The 14,599-nt window shown below is 40.1% G+C and overlaps 1 protein-coding gene across 1 annotated transcript in view; it reads right to left on the bottom strand.

Annotated features, from left to right (window-relative positions):
* Positions 1 to 14,599, bottom strand: part of WDR48 (WD repeat domain 48) — a 52,681-nt gene that overhangs the window by 2,550 nt on the left and 35,532 nt on the right. Inside the window, exons 12-18 of the mRNA XM_061395984.1 lie at positions 10,385 to 10,492; positions 9,977 to 10,073; positions 7,535 to 7,630; positions 5,319 to 5,424; positions 4,288 to 4,375; positions 1,858 to 1,934; positions 74 to 266 (exon numbers count right to left, since the gene is read on the bottom strand). Of these exons, the coding sequence (XP_061251968.1) occupies positions 74 to 266; positions 1,858 to 1,934; positions 4,288 to 4,375; positions 5,319 to 5,424; positions 7,535 to 7,630; positions 9,977 to 10,073; positions 10,385 to 10,492 (765 nt within the window). The remainder of the gene's footprint in view (positions 1 to 73; positions 267 to 1,857; positions 1,935 to 4,287; positions 4,376 to 5,318; positions 5,425 to 7,534; positions 7,631 to 9,976; positions 10,074 to 10,384; positions 10,493 to 14,599) is intronic.

Here is a 14,599-nt window from a genome sequence, read left to right as displayed (position 1 = left end):
ACAACCCTACCACATTAGGAAATTCTGAGCACCAGCACTGGAAACAAGGGGGCAGTGTCCTCAATCCATTTACCTGGTCCTGGCACAAAAGCTCAATTTTCTCCTCTGCCAATACAGCAATATCCTCCTCTTTCTCCTGTTCTCCTGGTTTTTCATTATTAGAAGAGCTAGTGGTTTGAGACTCATTATCCAAGTTGATGATTTTCTCATAGACGTGTTCCATTACTTTCCGGACTTGAAGCATGTCACTAGCAGAAAGTCGGTCCCTGAAAAAGGCAAGGGCAGATGGTGACATCAGGAAATCACTGGATATTCTCTCTCCCATTTTCTTTGGTGATAACATTTGATAAGGCTAAATCATACCACAGAAACATAAACCAATACATGTTCTTAGGCATTGCTTTAATCCATTTTTAGAATTCCCAACAGATTTCTTATAGTGTCATCTCCTAAGACAGATTATGTGCAAATAAGTGAGATTATATACGTAAAGAATAGCCTTCTAGGTTCTATTCCCTTAAACACTTTCCCAAAGCATGGGCAAACTGAATGCCCCTGAAAGGGAAGGCAGCCCCTGGTGCTCATTAGGCTCTGATGATGGATGTACCCATTTCTCCCAGGGCTTCCTCCTATAGTCAAGACCTTGAGTTTCAACTGACTGTCTGATCTCCAAACCCACCAACCCAACAGCTCCCGCCAATGTCCCAAAGGCATCGCAAACGCTACATGTCCAAAACTAGATTCAGCAACTTCCTTATCCCCAAACCTACTTCTGTATCTCTGACATCAGTTAATAATGGTCAAATCAAGTAGCTCAGGCTCATACTTTAAAAGCCATCTTGAACTTCAATCATTAAACACTGCTGAAGTGCTATCCAGAGCTTGCTTTAAGATCATCCTCTGTGTCTGTGTGTGAGTGTGTGTGTGAGTGTGTGTGTGAGTGTGTGTGTGTGTGTGTGTGTAGGCAGGGGGATTCAGTGGGAGGGAGGGAGTAGAGGTATAGATGACACAATGTTTAGCCATACGCTAACAATTACTTAAGCTGTTTGATGGGATAATGAGGTTCATTCTTCTTTTCTTTTTTGTGTATATGTTTGGAAATCTAACAATATCTTATGTAAGCTCCTACTTCCACATCCCTGATCAAACCATTTTCTGGACCTGAAATATCTTTCTTTTGACCAACCTTACATGTCCAGCTCAAATTCCATGTCCTTCAAGAAACCTTTCTGGAAAGCTATAGTCACAGATTCATTTCTTCCCCCTACACTTGTCTTTCCCTAAGTATCCATAAAAGCAGTTATTATACACAGAGTGTGTCCTAAACTATGAATATGGCAAGAGACAAAATCATGTCTTATTTTGAACATCTGCAACTGGCCACAGTAGGTACTTTGTAAACGGTTAAATTATATAAACTTTCAATATTATGAAATCAGCCTAAGATCTAGTACTTGCCTCCTGTGCAAGAAATGTAATCATAATGAATAAAAAAATATCTCTGGTAATTAATTAAATCCAACCCAGGGATCGAACCCAGGTCTCGCGCATTGCAGGCAGAGTCTTTACCAGCTGAGCCACCTGGGAAGCTCAAGAATACTGGAGTGGTATCCCTTCTCCAGTGGATCTTCCCGACCCAGGAATCAAACCAGGCTCTCCTGCATCGCAAGTGGATTTTTTACCAGTTGAGCTACCAGGGAAGCCATACTTTGTAAATGGTTAAATTATATAAACTTTCAGTATTATGAAATTAGCCTAAGATCTAGTACTTGCCTCCTGTGCTATAAATGTAATCATAAGGAATAAAGAAATCTCTGGCAATTAATCAAAGTATTGCACGACACTCCATTTACTTACTTTTTTAAGGTTTTTGCTCCTGAAGATGCATGAGGTTGGAGGTAGAAAGGAATTTTGTTGAATTTGGGCATATTTTTCTGAAATATTAAAAGTGAAAAAAGGTAAAATAGTTTCTGTTAGTTGATAAACTAAAATGATGTCAATACTTGTGAAAACATGATTCATAAGTTAATCACTATTGTACATTTAAAAGTGACTTTCTATGAAATTTATAGTAAGCTATCAAATTATGTCAACCTTAGAGAAAGGATATCAGAAAAGTATAAAGTTTCATTTTGTAATAAAACATAAAGACAAATTATATGCAGTGTCAGTAGCAATATAAAATTGCAGCGTGGCTCTTCTCAAATAAAAATTCAAGGTATTAAAGAGAAACAAGCTTTATTTTAATTCTTTAAGCCATACAAACCAAAATCTCAAGTCTACATTCAAATGCCAGAACAAAAATTTAAGTGTCTTAAGAGAAACCCACAACATTCACTTTTGAGAAAAACCATACACGCTATGCCGGTAAGGTCCATTATCCACCTGGAAAGGTCAATCAAGTCCTCCTAACTTGCTTTACCTCTGACATCAGAGTGAGGTCTGAGGTTTCAAATACGAGTGGAAAGTTCAGCCAACCACCTAGATGTCCACATGATGTAAACCATACACTTAGATAAAGGATAAAACTACTGGGTCATCTTTGCTATGGGGATTAATCCCCCTTTGAGCCTCCAAGTCATATCCTCTTTGGAGGTTTCCTCCGGGGAATAAGCCACAGGCCTAAAGTCAGCAATGCATCCAAGTGAGTTTCACAGTCAAAAGAAGTAGTGGTTTATGGGGAGCTCAAATTTAGAGAAGACTAGAATATCCATGAGGTGTCAGACTGGCTTTAAGTTCTTGGAAGTTTATCTGGGACAGAAAACAAATTTTCTAGAAGGTTCTAGAGATTAAATCTCTTTTCATAAGGCTTTAAATAGACAAAAAATTGGTCAATAGCGTATAACTAGAAACAGACCTATTTGTGTATAGGAATTTAGTGTATGATAAAACAGCATTTCAAATTAGTAGGAAAAGTTTAGATGATTCAATAAATTGTGTTGACACACTGGCTATCCATTTGGAGAAAGTTAGCATCTTACTTCACTTCACACCAAACAGAATACATTCACCAAATAGAATAAATTCTAATACTTTAATGATCTACATACAAACTATTATCATCAACATACTAGAAGAGAACACAAGAAAACATTTTTGCTACTCTGGAGTGGGAAATACTTAAGTAAGACACGAAACTCACAGACATAAAGGATTAATCTGGTCATATAAAAATTAAAACTTTTTGCCTGCCAAAGGACATCATGAGCAAAGTAAAAATTCAATCAAGAGGCAAGAGAATGGTCAAAGGGTTAATATTCAATATGAAGAACAATTACAAGTCAATAAGAAAGACAAATAACCCAATAGAAAGTCGAGTAAAGAATACAAACAGGCAATTTACAAAAGAAATAAAAATGGCCACTATGAAAAGATGCTTAACCTCATTGTAAGTTAAAAAAAATTAAATCAATGAGATAATACGTCTATCTTTCAGCAAAGATTCTAAGTATCCAGCATTGGTGAGGGTGTGGGGTACTGGGCACTCACACACTGTTGGTGAGAGTGTAAACTGGTATACCCTTAGTGGAGTGCAATTTGGCAGTATCTATTGAAATTTAAAATGTGCATACCCTTTGATCCAGCAATTCCACTTCTAGGAATTTACCCTAAAAAGTACACAAAGATATATATACAAGGATGTTCACTGAAGCATTGTTTGTAACAGAAAACATTGGGTACAACCTAAATGTCCATTAATAGGGACTGGCTAAATAAATCATGGTACATTTATACAACGAAACACTATGCAGTTGTTAAAAAGAAGTGATCCATATACTGATATGAAGAAATGTCCAAAATATATTTTTAAGTGAAAAACAAAACAAAAAAACACACCCAAGTTGTAGAACAGTACAGAACAGTAGCTTCTGTGCAAAATAAAATCATCTATATATGGATTGCATATATCTAGACACACATATATAGACACAAATAATACATACTTGTGTATGCACAGAAAAAGGTACTGAAGGCTTGGCATTAAGCTATTAATATTTACTACCTCTGGGAAGAAGAATAGGAAGTGAATGGAAGAGAGTGTTTGGAAAAGGATGGGAATTTAACTTTATTCATTTATTATTTTCTTTGATAAGCACATTTTATATATTAAAAATAAAGATAGAAAGAGATATAATATTTCTCTGCAGCTTTGGAACTGCACAGAAGCAGAAAAGGATTCCACATGGCAGTCTAGTTTCAATGAAAGATTATACAATCTAATACAGTTAATTTTCTTCATGATTTGGAAAAAAATAAGAGGACAAAGTGGGAGTGGAGGACACTTACATCCACAGTGATGTCAATTACCCATTGTGGCACCGTCTCATTAAGAAGCATGGACTCAGTCTCACCCCCAGAATCTCGGCAGAGCAGCCTAAACATAATCCATCATGTAGTAAGTGACAAAATAAGCACGGATCCCAATATCACTGTCATTAAATGTTAGAGGGAGGGACCTTACAGAGTTCATTCAGGATAACCCCCAATTGATAGCTGAGGAAATAAAGTAGAAGGCAGGCAGAATGACTCATTCTGCGAAGAGTGAAAGCAAGCTGTAAAACTCAGGCTCCCAGATTCCGAGGCCAGACATACACTACGGCTGCCTATTGGGGCCCCTGGGTGAGGACAGGAAGCTGGGTGTAGGCAAGGCACTTGAGGTCACCCAGAAGTGCTATGGTGCATGGGACTCCACACACAATATGGGGTCAGGATGTTTTCAGTAACTCCTCTCAGGAAATCACCATAAAGGAAGAGAGTTCTGCTCTCAAGGGCAAGACAAATAGCCTTCTTACTTCTGGCCCATGGCTTTCTCCCATGACATTTCCTGGGCCTTGGCTGGCAACTTGGAGGTGAAGCCAGTCTAGCACTTGCCTGCAGGCCCTCATGAAGGCCTGCCTTGCACCTCAGGTTGAGCCACTGTTGGGCACGACAGTTTCCAGGAACAGCCCAGTCCATCTCCCCTGGCCTGGTCTGAGGGAAGTTATCTACTCAGATGTTGTCCTGTGGGTGGGGACTTCTGGTGAAGTCGTCTGTCCCCTCACCCTGGCGGTCTTGCTGGTTAAGTGAGAAAAAGCATTTCCTGCAGAAACCACTAAGAAGCTGCCTTGAGGCAAGGTTATCAACCTCCACAAGGTATCAACCTCATTTTATCTAGAGGCTCAGCTCTCAATTAAGATGGGGTCTAATAGCATCAGACACTTAACTATTTCAGGGAGGTGAAAAACCAAAACCCAGACACCCCTAGAAATTAATAGACATTTGCTTGAATCAAAACTTCAGGGCAAACAGGATGCACTCTTAGCCCTTCTTACCCATACCTGAAGAGGGTGCGACCTCCAGCTTCACCAAAGATCACAGGGGTGTGTGGGGGCACTTGAAAATAGCCATTTCCTTTCTGTACTCGGTTCTCCTGCTCCCCATTTACTAGGAAAAGATGTAGACGGCGTCAGTACCCAGAGTCAGTGCTAACAACACAGATTCTAAACATTCTGTTTCCACAGGACCCAACCACTGCAAGATTTTAAAGTCAGAAAGTACTGTAAGTTAGCTAGAGATGGAAATAAAGGTAAAAAACAAAGTTAAGTTCCTGAAAATAAGAAATACGGCAATGTGCGACATACCTCATGAGAGGTGATTACATTTTAGAGGAGATTAATGTTTGAGATTTAAAACAAAAACATAACCATCTACTTCAGCCACAGGGCAGTCTAGAACAGTCTCTTTATAAATGATGATATGCTCTTTTCTTTGGTGCTGGGGGGTGGGGATTGGTAAAACACCAAGCACAGAGAAATTTGTGTCAGAAAAAAAAAAATTTATATTTAATGGCAGCCACAACTAATGGTATTAGTGAAAAACAAAATCTCAAAGAGGTCATAAACTCATTTTTATTGCTCTCTGCAGATTTCATTTCAGTCAGCTCTCCACAGCTGACTCCTCCTTGTTCATAACCACTTTCTGAAGGAATCTGGAAGCAATCTTGCCCTCTGCAACCCAATAGCACTCTCTCACAGCACCAACTCTGACCACGCAATGCAGATGTAAGCGGCGCTTTGTCCAACCAGAATGCTAGTCCCTGAATGGAGGGATCCATGCCCATCTATCTCTATTATCTTCACTTACAACTCACTATAGGCCTCCGAAAACTGGAGGTGCCCACCTCGTACGACCAAGCAGTCTGAGGGTCCACTGTGTGCCGTGCAGGTCCAGCAGGATTACCAGCCAGGTAGTGTGTGCCATGTCCTGAGCCTGGCTCAGTCCTGCCCTGCCTTCACTATGCCAGTTTGATTTCAAGGATGATTTGGCGTTCCTGTGACTTATTCTTTACTCCCCCAACCAAAGTCTGCCTTCAAGAGATGCTGCCTGTAGCCCTTTGTTTTGATTACTTAGTCTTTATTGGCTCTTTGGGCCTCCGAGGGCACCCTGTCAGGTTATAGATGGAGAAAGACAAGTCAAGAACAGGAAATGGCATGCCCACAGCTGCTTTGCTGATAAAATGGCAGAGCCCATAGCAGAACTTAGCTTTCTTGACCCTCTGTGAGCAGATCTTTCCACTGACTCTGGCTCACACAGTTCACTGTACAATTCAGAAGGGGAACGGAGCGAGCCAGGTAACAAAAGAAACGCCATCATATGTGGGGTCAGTGCTCTCTCTTTGACAGGGACATCAGGACACTGGCTTACGGAAAGGCATGCCATCCTTGCAAAACAGATTTAAACTCCAAAAATGATTCTGGATGAAATCAGTCAGCCACAACAAAGTCTCTGGCAGGAGGGCTTCATCACTGCTGACCACCACAAACAGGCAATCTTCAGAGAATCTTTAGCAGAGCAAGTCCTCAGTAGCAGGAACTCAAGGTTATATATCAACTGTGATATTTTAAGTTTTTTCCCCTCCTTTTTTTAATCAGACTGAGCCAAACTCATATGTTCCAAATTCTCCAGTGCTGCACAGTGAGTTACTGCCATTGCTTGTGGCACACACAGCTTTGGAATGTCCTCAATGACATTAATTCTTTACACATACTCAGTCACTTACCCTGGCACTTCTGAGTTGGGAGCTGATTTTTTGAGCCAATATCAGGTAGATCATCAGACTAGGGAATATCTACCTTTCAGGCCAATGTGAAGAATGCCTCACAAGGACAAACCTGGCTTTCCAATGCAGCTCAATAGCTAGCTTTGGAGGTAAATCCAGCAGGTCCACAGACACCTGGAGAAATACTGTTAGAATAAATCTGCTAAGAGCTGCCTGCTTTCAAGGACAAAGGTCACCTGAATACACAGGACTGATTCCATGTACCTTGTGTAGTGTCATTAATTAGAAGTTCTTTGCTATCTCAGTTGAGACTGGATGGACATTCTTTAGCGTGCAGAAGGGAGGGCAAGAAAGTGGGCATACCACAGCTATTTATTATGTCATCCTTTAGCAAATGCTTAAAGAATTTTTTTTTAAATTCTCAGGATAACAATCTAAATATCCTTAACTTCAGAGTAATTTTAAAACCAATTATTCTAATATAAAAATACGAACCGTGATTTACTTCATTTTCTTCTTCATCTATTGGATTCACATGTGTCCTAGGCCAATATTCTAGGAGTGCCTGGAGTAAGAGTCCTCCTAAGTTCACTGCAAAAGAGTCAATTCAAAGAAAAAACAGAAAAGAGAGACATTAGTTTTAACTTAAAAGTAGAGGGAAAGCAATAAAAATGAAAAGTTTCCACATACTCTGATGTTACATTCTTAACCCAATGCCAAAGATGTCTAAAAGCAAGACTTTACGTATTTCACAAAGTCTATTAAAATTTCATCTTACAATGTTTAAAGCAGTGATAATATCAAGCAAACAGATATTCTATTTGGTTATTCAGATATAGCTATTCTTTGAAAATGGATAAACAACAACAGAAATTGTATTCTTTAAAGGGTTATATCCATATAAAGCCACTATATTTTGTATATATTTCTACAGGCTACAATCTTAGAAGAATACTGATCAAAGGTATAATTAATAAAATATAATAGACTCTTATGAAGATAAGTCTCTTCTCAACATACACAAAAATTAACTCAACAAGGTCTAAAGAGATGAATGTAAGACGTGAAACCACAATAATCCTAGAAGAAAACACAGGCGATAAGCCTACTGACAATGACATTGGTGGATGATTTTTTTGGATCTGACACCAAAAGCAAAGGCAATGAAGGCAAAAGTAAGTAAGTGGAACTATATCAAACTAACAAGCTTTTACAGAGCAAAGGAAATCATCAACAAAGGCGACCTACTGAACAGGAGAAAATATTTGCAAATTATTTATCTGAAATGGGTTAATATCCAAAGTATATAAAAAATTCATACAACTCAATAGCAAAAAAATGGAAAAATCTGACTAAAAAATTGGGCAGAAGAGCTGAACAGACATTTTTCCAAAGAAGACATACAGATGGCCAACAGGTATATGAAAACATGCTCAACATCACTAATCCCAGGGAAAGGCAAATCAAAACCACAATGAGCTTTCACCTCACACCTGTCAGAATGGCTGTTAATAAAAAAGATGATAAACAACAAATGTTTGAGAGTATGAGGAGAAACAGGAACCCCTGTGCACTACTGATGGGAATGTACATTTGTGCAGACACTGTACAAAACAGTATGGTGGCTCCTCAAAAACAAAACTATCATATCTAGTATGCTGCTGCTGCTAAGTCACTTCAGTCGTGTCTGACTCTGCGTGACCCCATAGACAGCAGCCCACCAGGCTCCCCTGTCCCTGGGATTCTCCAGGCAAAAACACTGGAGTGGGTTGCCATTTCCTTCTCCAATGCATGAAAGTGAAAAGTGAAAGTGAAGTCGTCAGTCGTGTCCGACCCTCAGCGACCCCATGGACTGCAGCCCACCAGGCTCCTCCGTCCATGGGATTTTCCAGGCAAGAGTACTGGAGTGGGGTGCCACTGCCTTCTCCGATCTAGTATGCTACTTCTGAGTATTTATCTGAAGCAAAGGAAAACACTAATTTAAAAAGATATATGCACCCCCATGTTAACTGAAGCATTATTTACAGAAAACCTCATTGTCCACTGATGGATGAATGGATAAAGACAATGTGATACACACACAAAGAAATATTATTCAGTCATAAAGAAAATTAAGTCTTGCCATTTGTGACAACAAGGATGAACCCTGAAGGCCTTATGGTTAAGCGAAATATGTCAGACACAGACAAATGCCATATGATCCCACTTACATGTGGAATCTGAAGCCAAAAAAGCAAAAAAACCCAGAGCTCATACAAACAAAGAACAGACTGGTGGTTGCCGGATGTTGCGGGGTAGGAGTAATGGAATGGCAAAGTGGGCGAAGGGAGTCAAAACGTATGAACTCCCAGTTATACAATATATTCGTCACGGGCATGTGACATACAGCATGGCAACTATATTTACTAATACTGTATTGCACATTTTAAAGTCGCTAAGAGAGTAGATCTTAAAAAGTCTCAAGAGAAAAAACTTTCTATACATGGCGACAGATGTTAACTATTAACTAGATTTACTGTTGTGATTATTTTGCAATATATACAAATACTGAATCATTATCCTGTACATCTGAAACCAACACGATATGTTAGTTATACTTCAATAATTCTTTTTTTTAATTGGAGGGGGAAAAACTGTTTCCTAGCTTCACTTATCCTTACCTAACAGATTTTCAGAATGCTTTAAGGGTAGAGAGTATGCTGCATGTTTAATTGTTAAAGCTAAGTCATACATTGTGAGAAAACTCAAGATCCCAAAACACTTAAAACGGAATATTTTCCATTTTCATATGAGAAAATAATATAGATTTCTTGAAAAATAATTTTTAAAAAACCCAAATATTGTTTATAAACAAAAAAGATGAGCATATAGCAAAAACCCAGCACAGATCTACCTACTCTTTTGGAAGGAGGCAGGGAAGGAAGGACACAAACTCACATTTTGGATCCGACCCATCGGGGCTGCTGAAGCCAGCATCTTTTGCAGAAACCCAAGCAGCAAAGCAGTCACTCTCATCCAAAGTAATTGTCAACATCTGTCAAAAGAGAAAAATTGCTTAGTGGCATTCTATTTGAATACATTCTTCAAGTAAGTCTCTAAATCCTTATTTATTTGCACTATTTGACTAGAGTGCTAAGCCACAGATTCAGAATCAAAATGTGTTTCGTGTGATTCAATGCAACTACAATTTAATATACTGGGATATGAAAAGGCATTTAAACTGCATAAAACCTTCTCCTTTCAAACTTAAAGACACAGGACTCCACAACTAATAATACTTAATTCTCAGCTATACGAGAAATTTTCAACTATCCCAAATTGCACAAATATCAACTGCTAACTTACCCCTGTTTTTAAGTCTACTGAGAACCAATTTGGTACATATACCATCTTAAATCTTTTCTTAATTTCATCTTCAAAATCCACTTTGCCCAAATCTTCAACTTTACATGCCTATACATCAAAAAGAAAGTATGATAATTATTACTATTAAGTGGTCAATTGATTTGACTCTGACTTAGCTACTCAAAATTTTACACATTTGCCTAAATAAAATGGAGATTAAAATATGTTTCAGAAAGAATGTCATCAAACATTTTTATCTTAAAGCGTTTACCTTTAAATAACTACCTCCTAGTAAAATTTTAAATTAAAGAACCACAAAATGCTTTTTTTGAAACTGTAATTTAATTTTGCTGACATTGATATAACATACCACCACACTTATCTGTAACCAATGTCAAAAGAAGGGGAAAAAAATCTTGAAGGAACAAAAAGCAGCTTGTAAGCACTTTAAGAGAACTATGAAGCTACCTTCAGATAATAGGTATAATATAGGCAGCAATCTTAAATTTCTCTTTCTTATTCATTCCCTAAATACCTATGCTCCCCAAAGGTATGTTCCAAACTTCATCTGGTGCCATGGAGCATCTCCAATCAGCTCATCTCAATTCTGAACTTCTGAACCACAAGACAGAATGTTCCCTCTACCTCTTCTTCCTAACAGCAACCTGGCTCGTTCCTGAGGGTCCCATCTCACCAGCCATCTTCTCAAAGGGTGACTCATGTCTTCTCCTATATCCCATAATTCCCTAATGGCATATAGAGACCATGATTCCACCATCACTATGTAAAAACTCTTTGAGCCCGTATCATTCAGCTGCAGTAAACTGTATCCCCTTTTCCTCACTGCCATCTAGTAATCTCTGTGGTTACTGTCCCTCATTCACTGGCAACTTGAGCCTGGCTCAATGTCTTGCAACCCATCTTGCGATCTTGCTTGTTTCCTGGACAACATCAACATTCACGTGGACAACACACAGGTACGTCATCGCGGCCTCTGGAATCCTTGACAGTAATCCCACTATAAATGGGACAGTTACTCACGCCGCCTGGAACTTGTTTCCTCAGTTTCCCACAACATCTTTGTTAAATCTCTACTTTCCTCCTATTTCTGACCTTGCCGCCACCACCACCTCTTACTGCCCTCAGCACATGACTCTGACCTCTACTCCTTAAAAAAGAGAAGCCTCAACAAAATCCCCTTAACTTTCTGCTACTGTTCTTCCCGGTGCAAGGAAAAAGGTGCCCCTTCTTGCTGGACCTGGACCGCCTCATCTCTTGCGTCTTGGGGGCCTTGTACCATCATCTACCCTCTTATGTCTTTACTGGCTTTTCCCCACAGTGAACCATGATCAAATTTCTCCCATCTTAAAAATACCTTAACACCCAAACAAAACCCTCCGACCTTTTCATCTCTAAATCTTCTCCAGTCACTGCCTCTTCTGCCTATCTCACCAGTCAAATATCATCAAGATCAGATCAGATCAGATCAGTCACTCAGTCATGTCCGACTCTTTGTGACCCCATGAATCGCAGCACTCCAGGCCTCCCTGTCCATCGCCAACTCCCGGAGTTCACTCAGACTCACGTCCACCGAGTCAGCGATGCCATCCAGCCATCTCATCCTCTGTCATCCCCTTCTCCTCTTGCCCCCAATCCCTCCCAGCATCAGAGTCTTTTCCAATGAGTCAACTCTTCGCATGAGGTGGCCAAAGTACTGGAGTTTCAGCTTTAGCATCATTCCTTCCAAAGAAATCCCAGGGCTGATCTCCTTCAGAATGGACTGGTTGGATCTCCTTGCAGTCCAAGGGACTCTGAAGAGTCTTCTCCCACACCACAGTTCAAAAGCATCAATTCTTGATTGTCTCTATTCAAATTCTATTTCTTCACCTCCAAAACACTACTCAACCCACTCCATCTGGCACCAACTGTTCTCAGACACCATCCTCTTCATTGACTAGATCCACATGCATACTCCATTCTGTTATCTCATGCAAACTCTCAGCAGGCTAGCTTAGCTTACCACAAGCTCCTTTCTGAGACATTTAGTCCTTGAGCTGCCACTGGCTCTGAGCATTCTTACCCCTTTTTTTATTATACATCTTTTTGGCTTCTTTTTCTAAAATTTCTTGAAATGGAGATGATTTGGTTTCTTCTATTTTCAGTATAGATGTAATTCTTGGCAACTGACCTTCTCATGGATCCAATTATAATCCACAGACGATGATAGCCGAGCCCATTTCTCCAGTCCAGCTTTCTCATCCGTACATTAGGTTGTACAGCTCTCTGCCCAGCAAACACCTCTACCCAGACATCCCACAGAAACTCAAATCTGTTACCTTTCTCAGCATGTCCATTTCCCCCAATAACCCTTTTTCCTCTTATCTCCCCTGTAACACTTCGACACTAACCCGGAAGCCAAGCACTGATCTCTGTCCCTTCCCTTTCTTCCTGTGTATTTAGTCGCTCAGTCGTGTCTGACTCTCTGCAACCCCATGGACTGAAGCTCACCAGGCTCCTCTGTCCATGGGATTTTTCAGGCAAGAGTATTGGAGTGGGTTGCCATTTCCTCCTCTAGGAGATCTTCCTGACCCAGGGATCGAACCTGCACCTCTGTGTCTCCTGCATTGAAGGCGGATTCTTTACCACTGAGCCATAGAGAAAACATCACTCTTACCCACAGGCCTAAATATCTAATTATTCAAATTTTTTTTTTTTACCCCTGCTTGTTCCCACCCTACTCCAGAGGAATATGATATTTCACTGTATTAGTGCAACAACCTCCTAATTATAATGTGTCAGTCATTACAATAAATACTTCTCAAACATCCCCTTAACATTACCAAGAAATAGGTTAAGACCCAGATTTTAGGAATAAAGACAAAGGTAAGAATATTCTGGAGATCATTTGGCTGGCAGGTGGCAGAGCCAAGGTCAGAATGCAGCTCTGTTCAACTCTGAGCCTATGGTCCTAAAACCACTCCTGACTTCTGTACCTTTGTTTAAAGTCATGTCTATTTTGCTTGATCATTTGATCTTAAAACCTCAAGGTCTCATATCTGGATATGGGACACTGCCAGGGACACAAAAATGCCAATGATGATGCATGTCAGCGTAGTACCCCATCTGATAGAACTACCTCCCATTTAGATAGCAGGACTCTACCAGGACTCCAGCTAGTTAGACAGTTTTCCTGCTCTAAACTCATCTAAGAATCTTTAGTAAGTGCTAAAAAAAACCAGCCAAGTCTGGAGCCTACAACTCATGACTTTGTGGGAAATTAATCTCATTTTTTCATCCTTAAACCCCTACTACTCCTTTATATTCACTCAGATCTCCAGTTACACAAAACTGCTCAGCTGGCCCTGAATGAGCACGTACTTTCCTCTTCTGTGTCTTTGCTATTCACTCCGTCCTCCTAAATGCCCTCCCACAATCTATCTGTTAGAAGCCTTCGAGCCCTGCTCCATGATCTCTCCCCATGCAGTCCTCCTGGTTTTCCAGCTGTACGTAACCTCCTCTGTATGTAGGCCATCCTCTGTTCTGCTCTCCCTCCAACCAGAAGGGATCATTTTTCATCATTTATGACCCTCAGCACACTGTGATTTATGACTCTTTGCACTGTGTTGAACTGAACTGAGTATTCATTTAATCCAGAAATATTTGTAGAACAAATATACCAACAACACTAAGAAGGGCCATTTGTCAGGATCCTAAAAGCAAAGTTCAATTTGTCTATAAATTCTTCAGTGCTATTTAGAATGTGGCTGAACAGCTTAATACATCTCAATTATCCAAGAATTCACTCTAACATGACTCAAAGTCATAACCGATGCTCAGAGATGGCTATAAATCCTAAGAAACGGTCAAAATTATTCTGTGTACTCCAGTGGTTCTCAACCTAGGGTGATTTTGCATCCTTCTTCCTCCCTCCCTCTAAACATCTGGCAATGTCTAGAGGCATTTTTGTCTGTCACAACTGAAAGGGGGGGGATGGGGATGAAGGTGGTTACTGGCATCTACTGAGCAGAGGTGAAGGGGTGCTAAGCACCCTACAACGCAAGGACAGACCCTCCCTCCCAGTCCTGCAGCAGATTCATTGGGCCCCAAATGCCAAGAGCATCAAGGATGTGGAACTCTGAAGTATTCATTTTCAGGGAAGGCAGCATAACGCAGTTGGTAATACACTAAACAGAGAAAATGGTTCCATTCAAATTC

The sequence above is a fragment of the Bos javanicus genome, chromosome 22 (assembly GCF_032452875.1).
Source record: "Bos javanicus breed banteng chromosome 22, ARS-OSU_banteng_1.0, whole genome shotgun sequence".
Lineage (NCBI taxonomy): Eukaryota > Metazoa > Chordata > Mammalia > Artiodactyla > Bovidae > Bos > Bos javanicus.
This window is presented reverse-complemented; position numbering and strand designations above follow the sequence as displayed.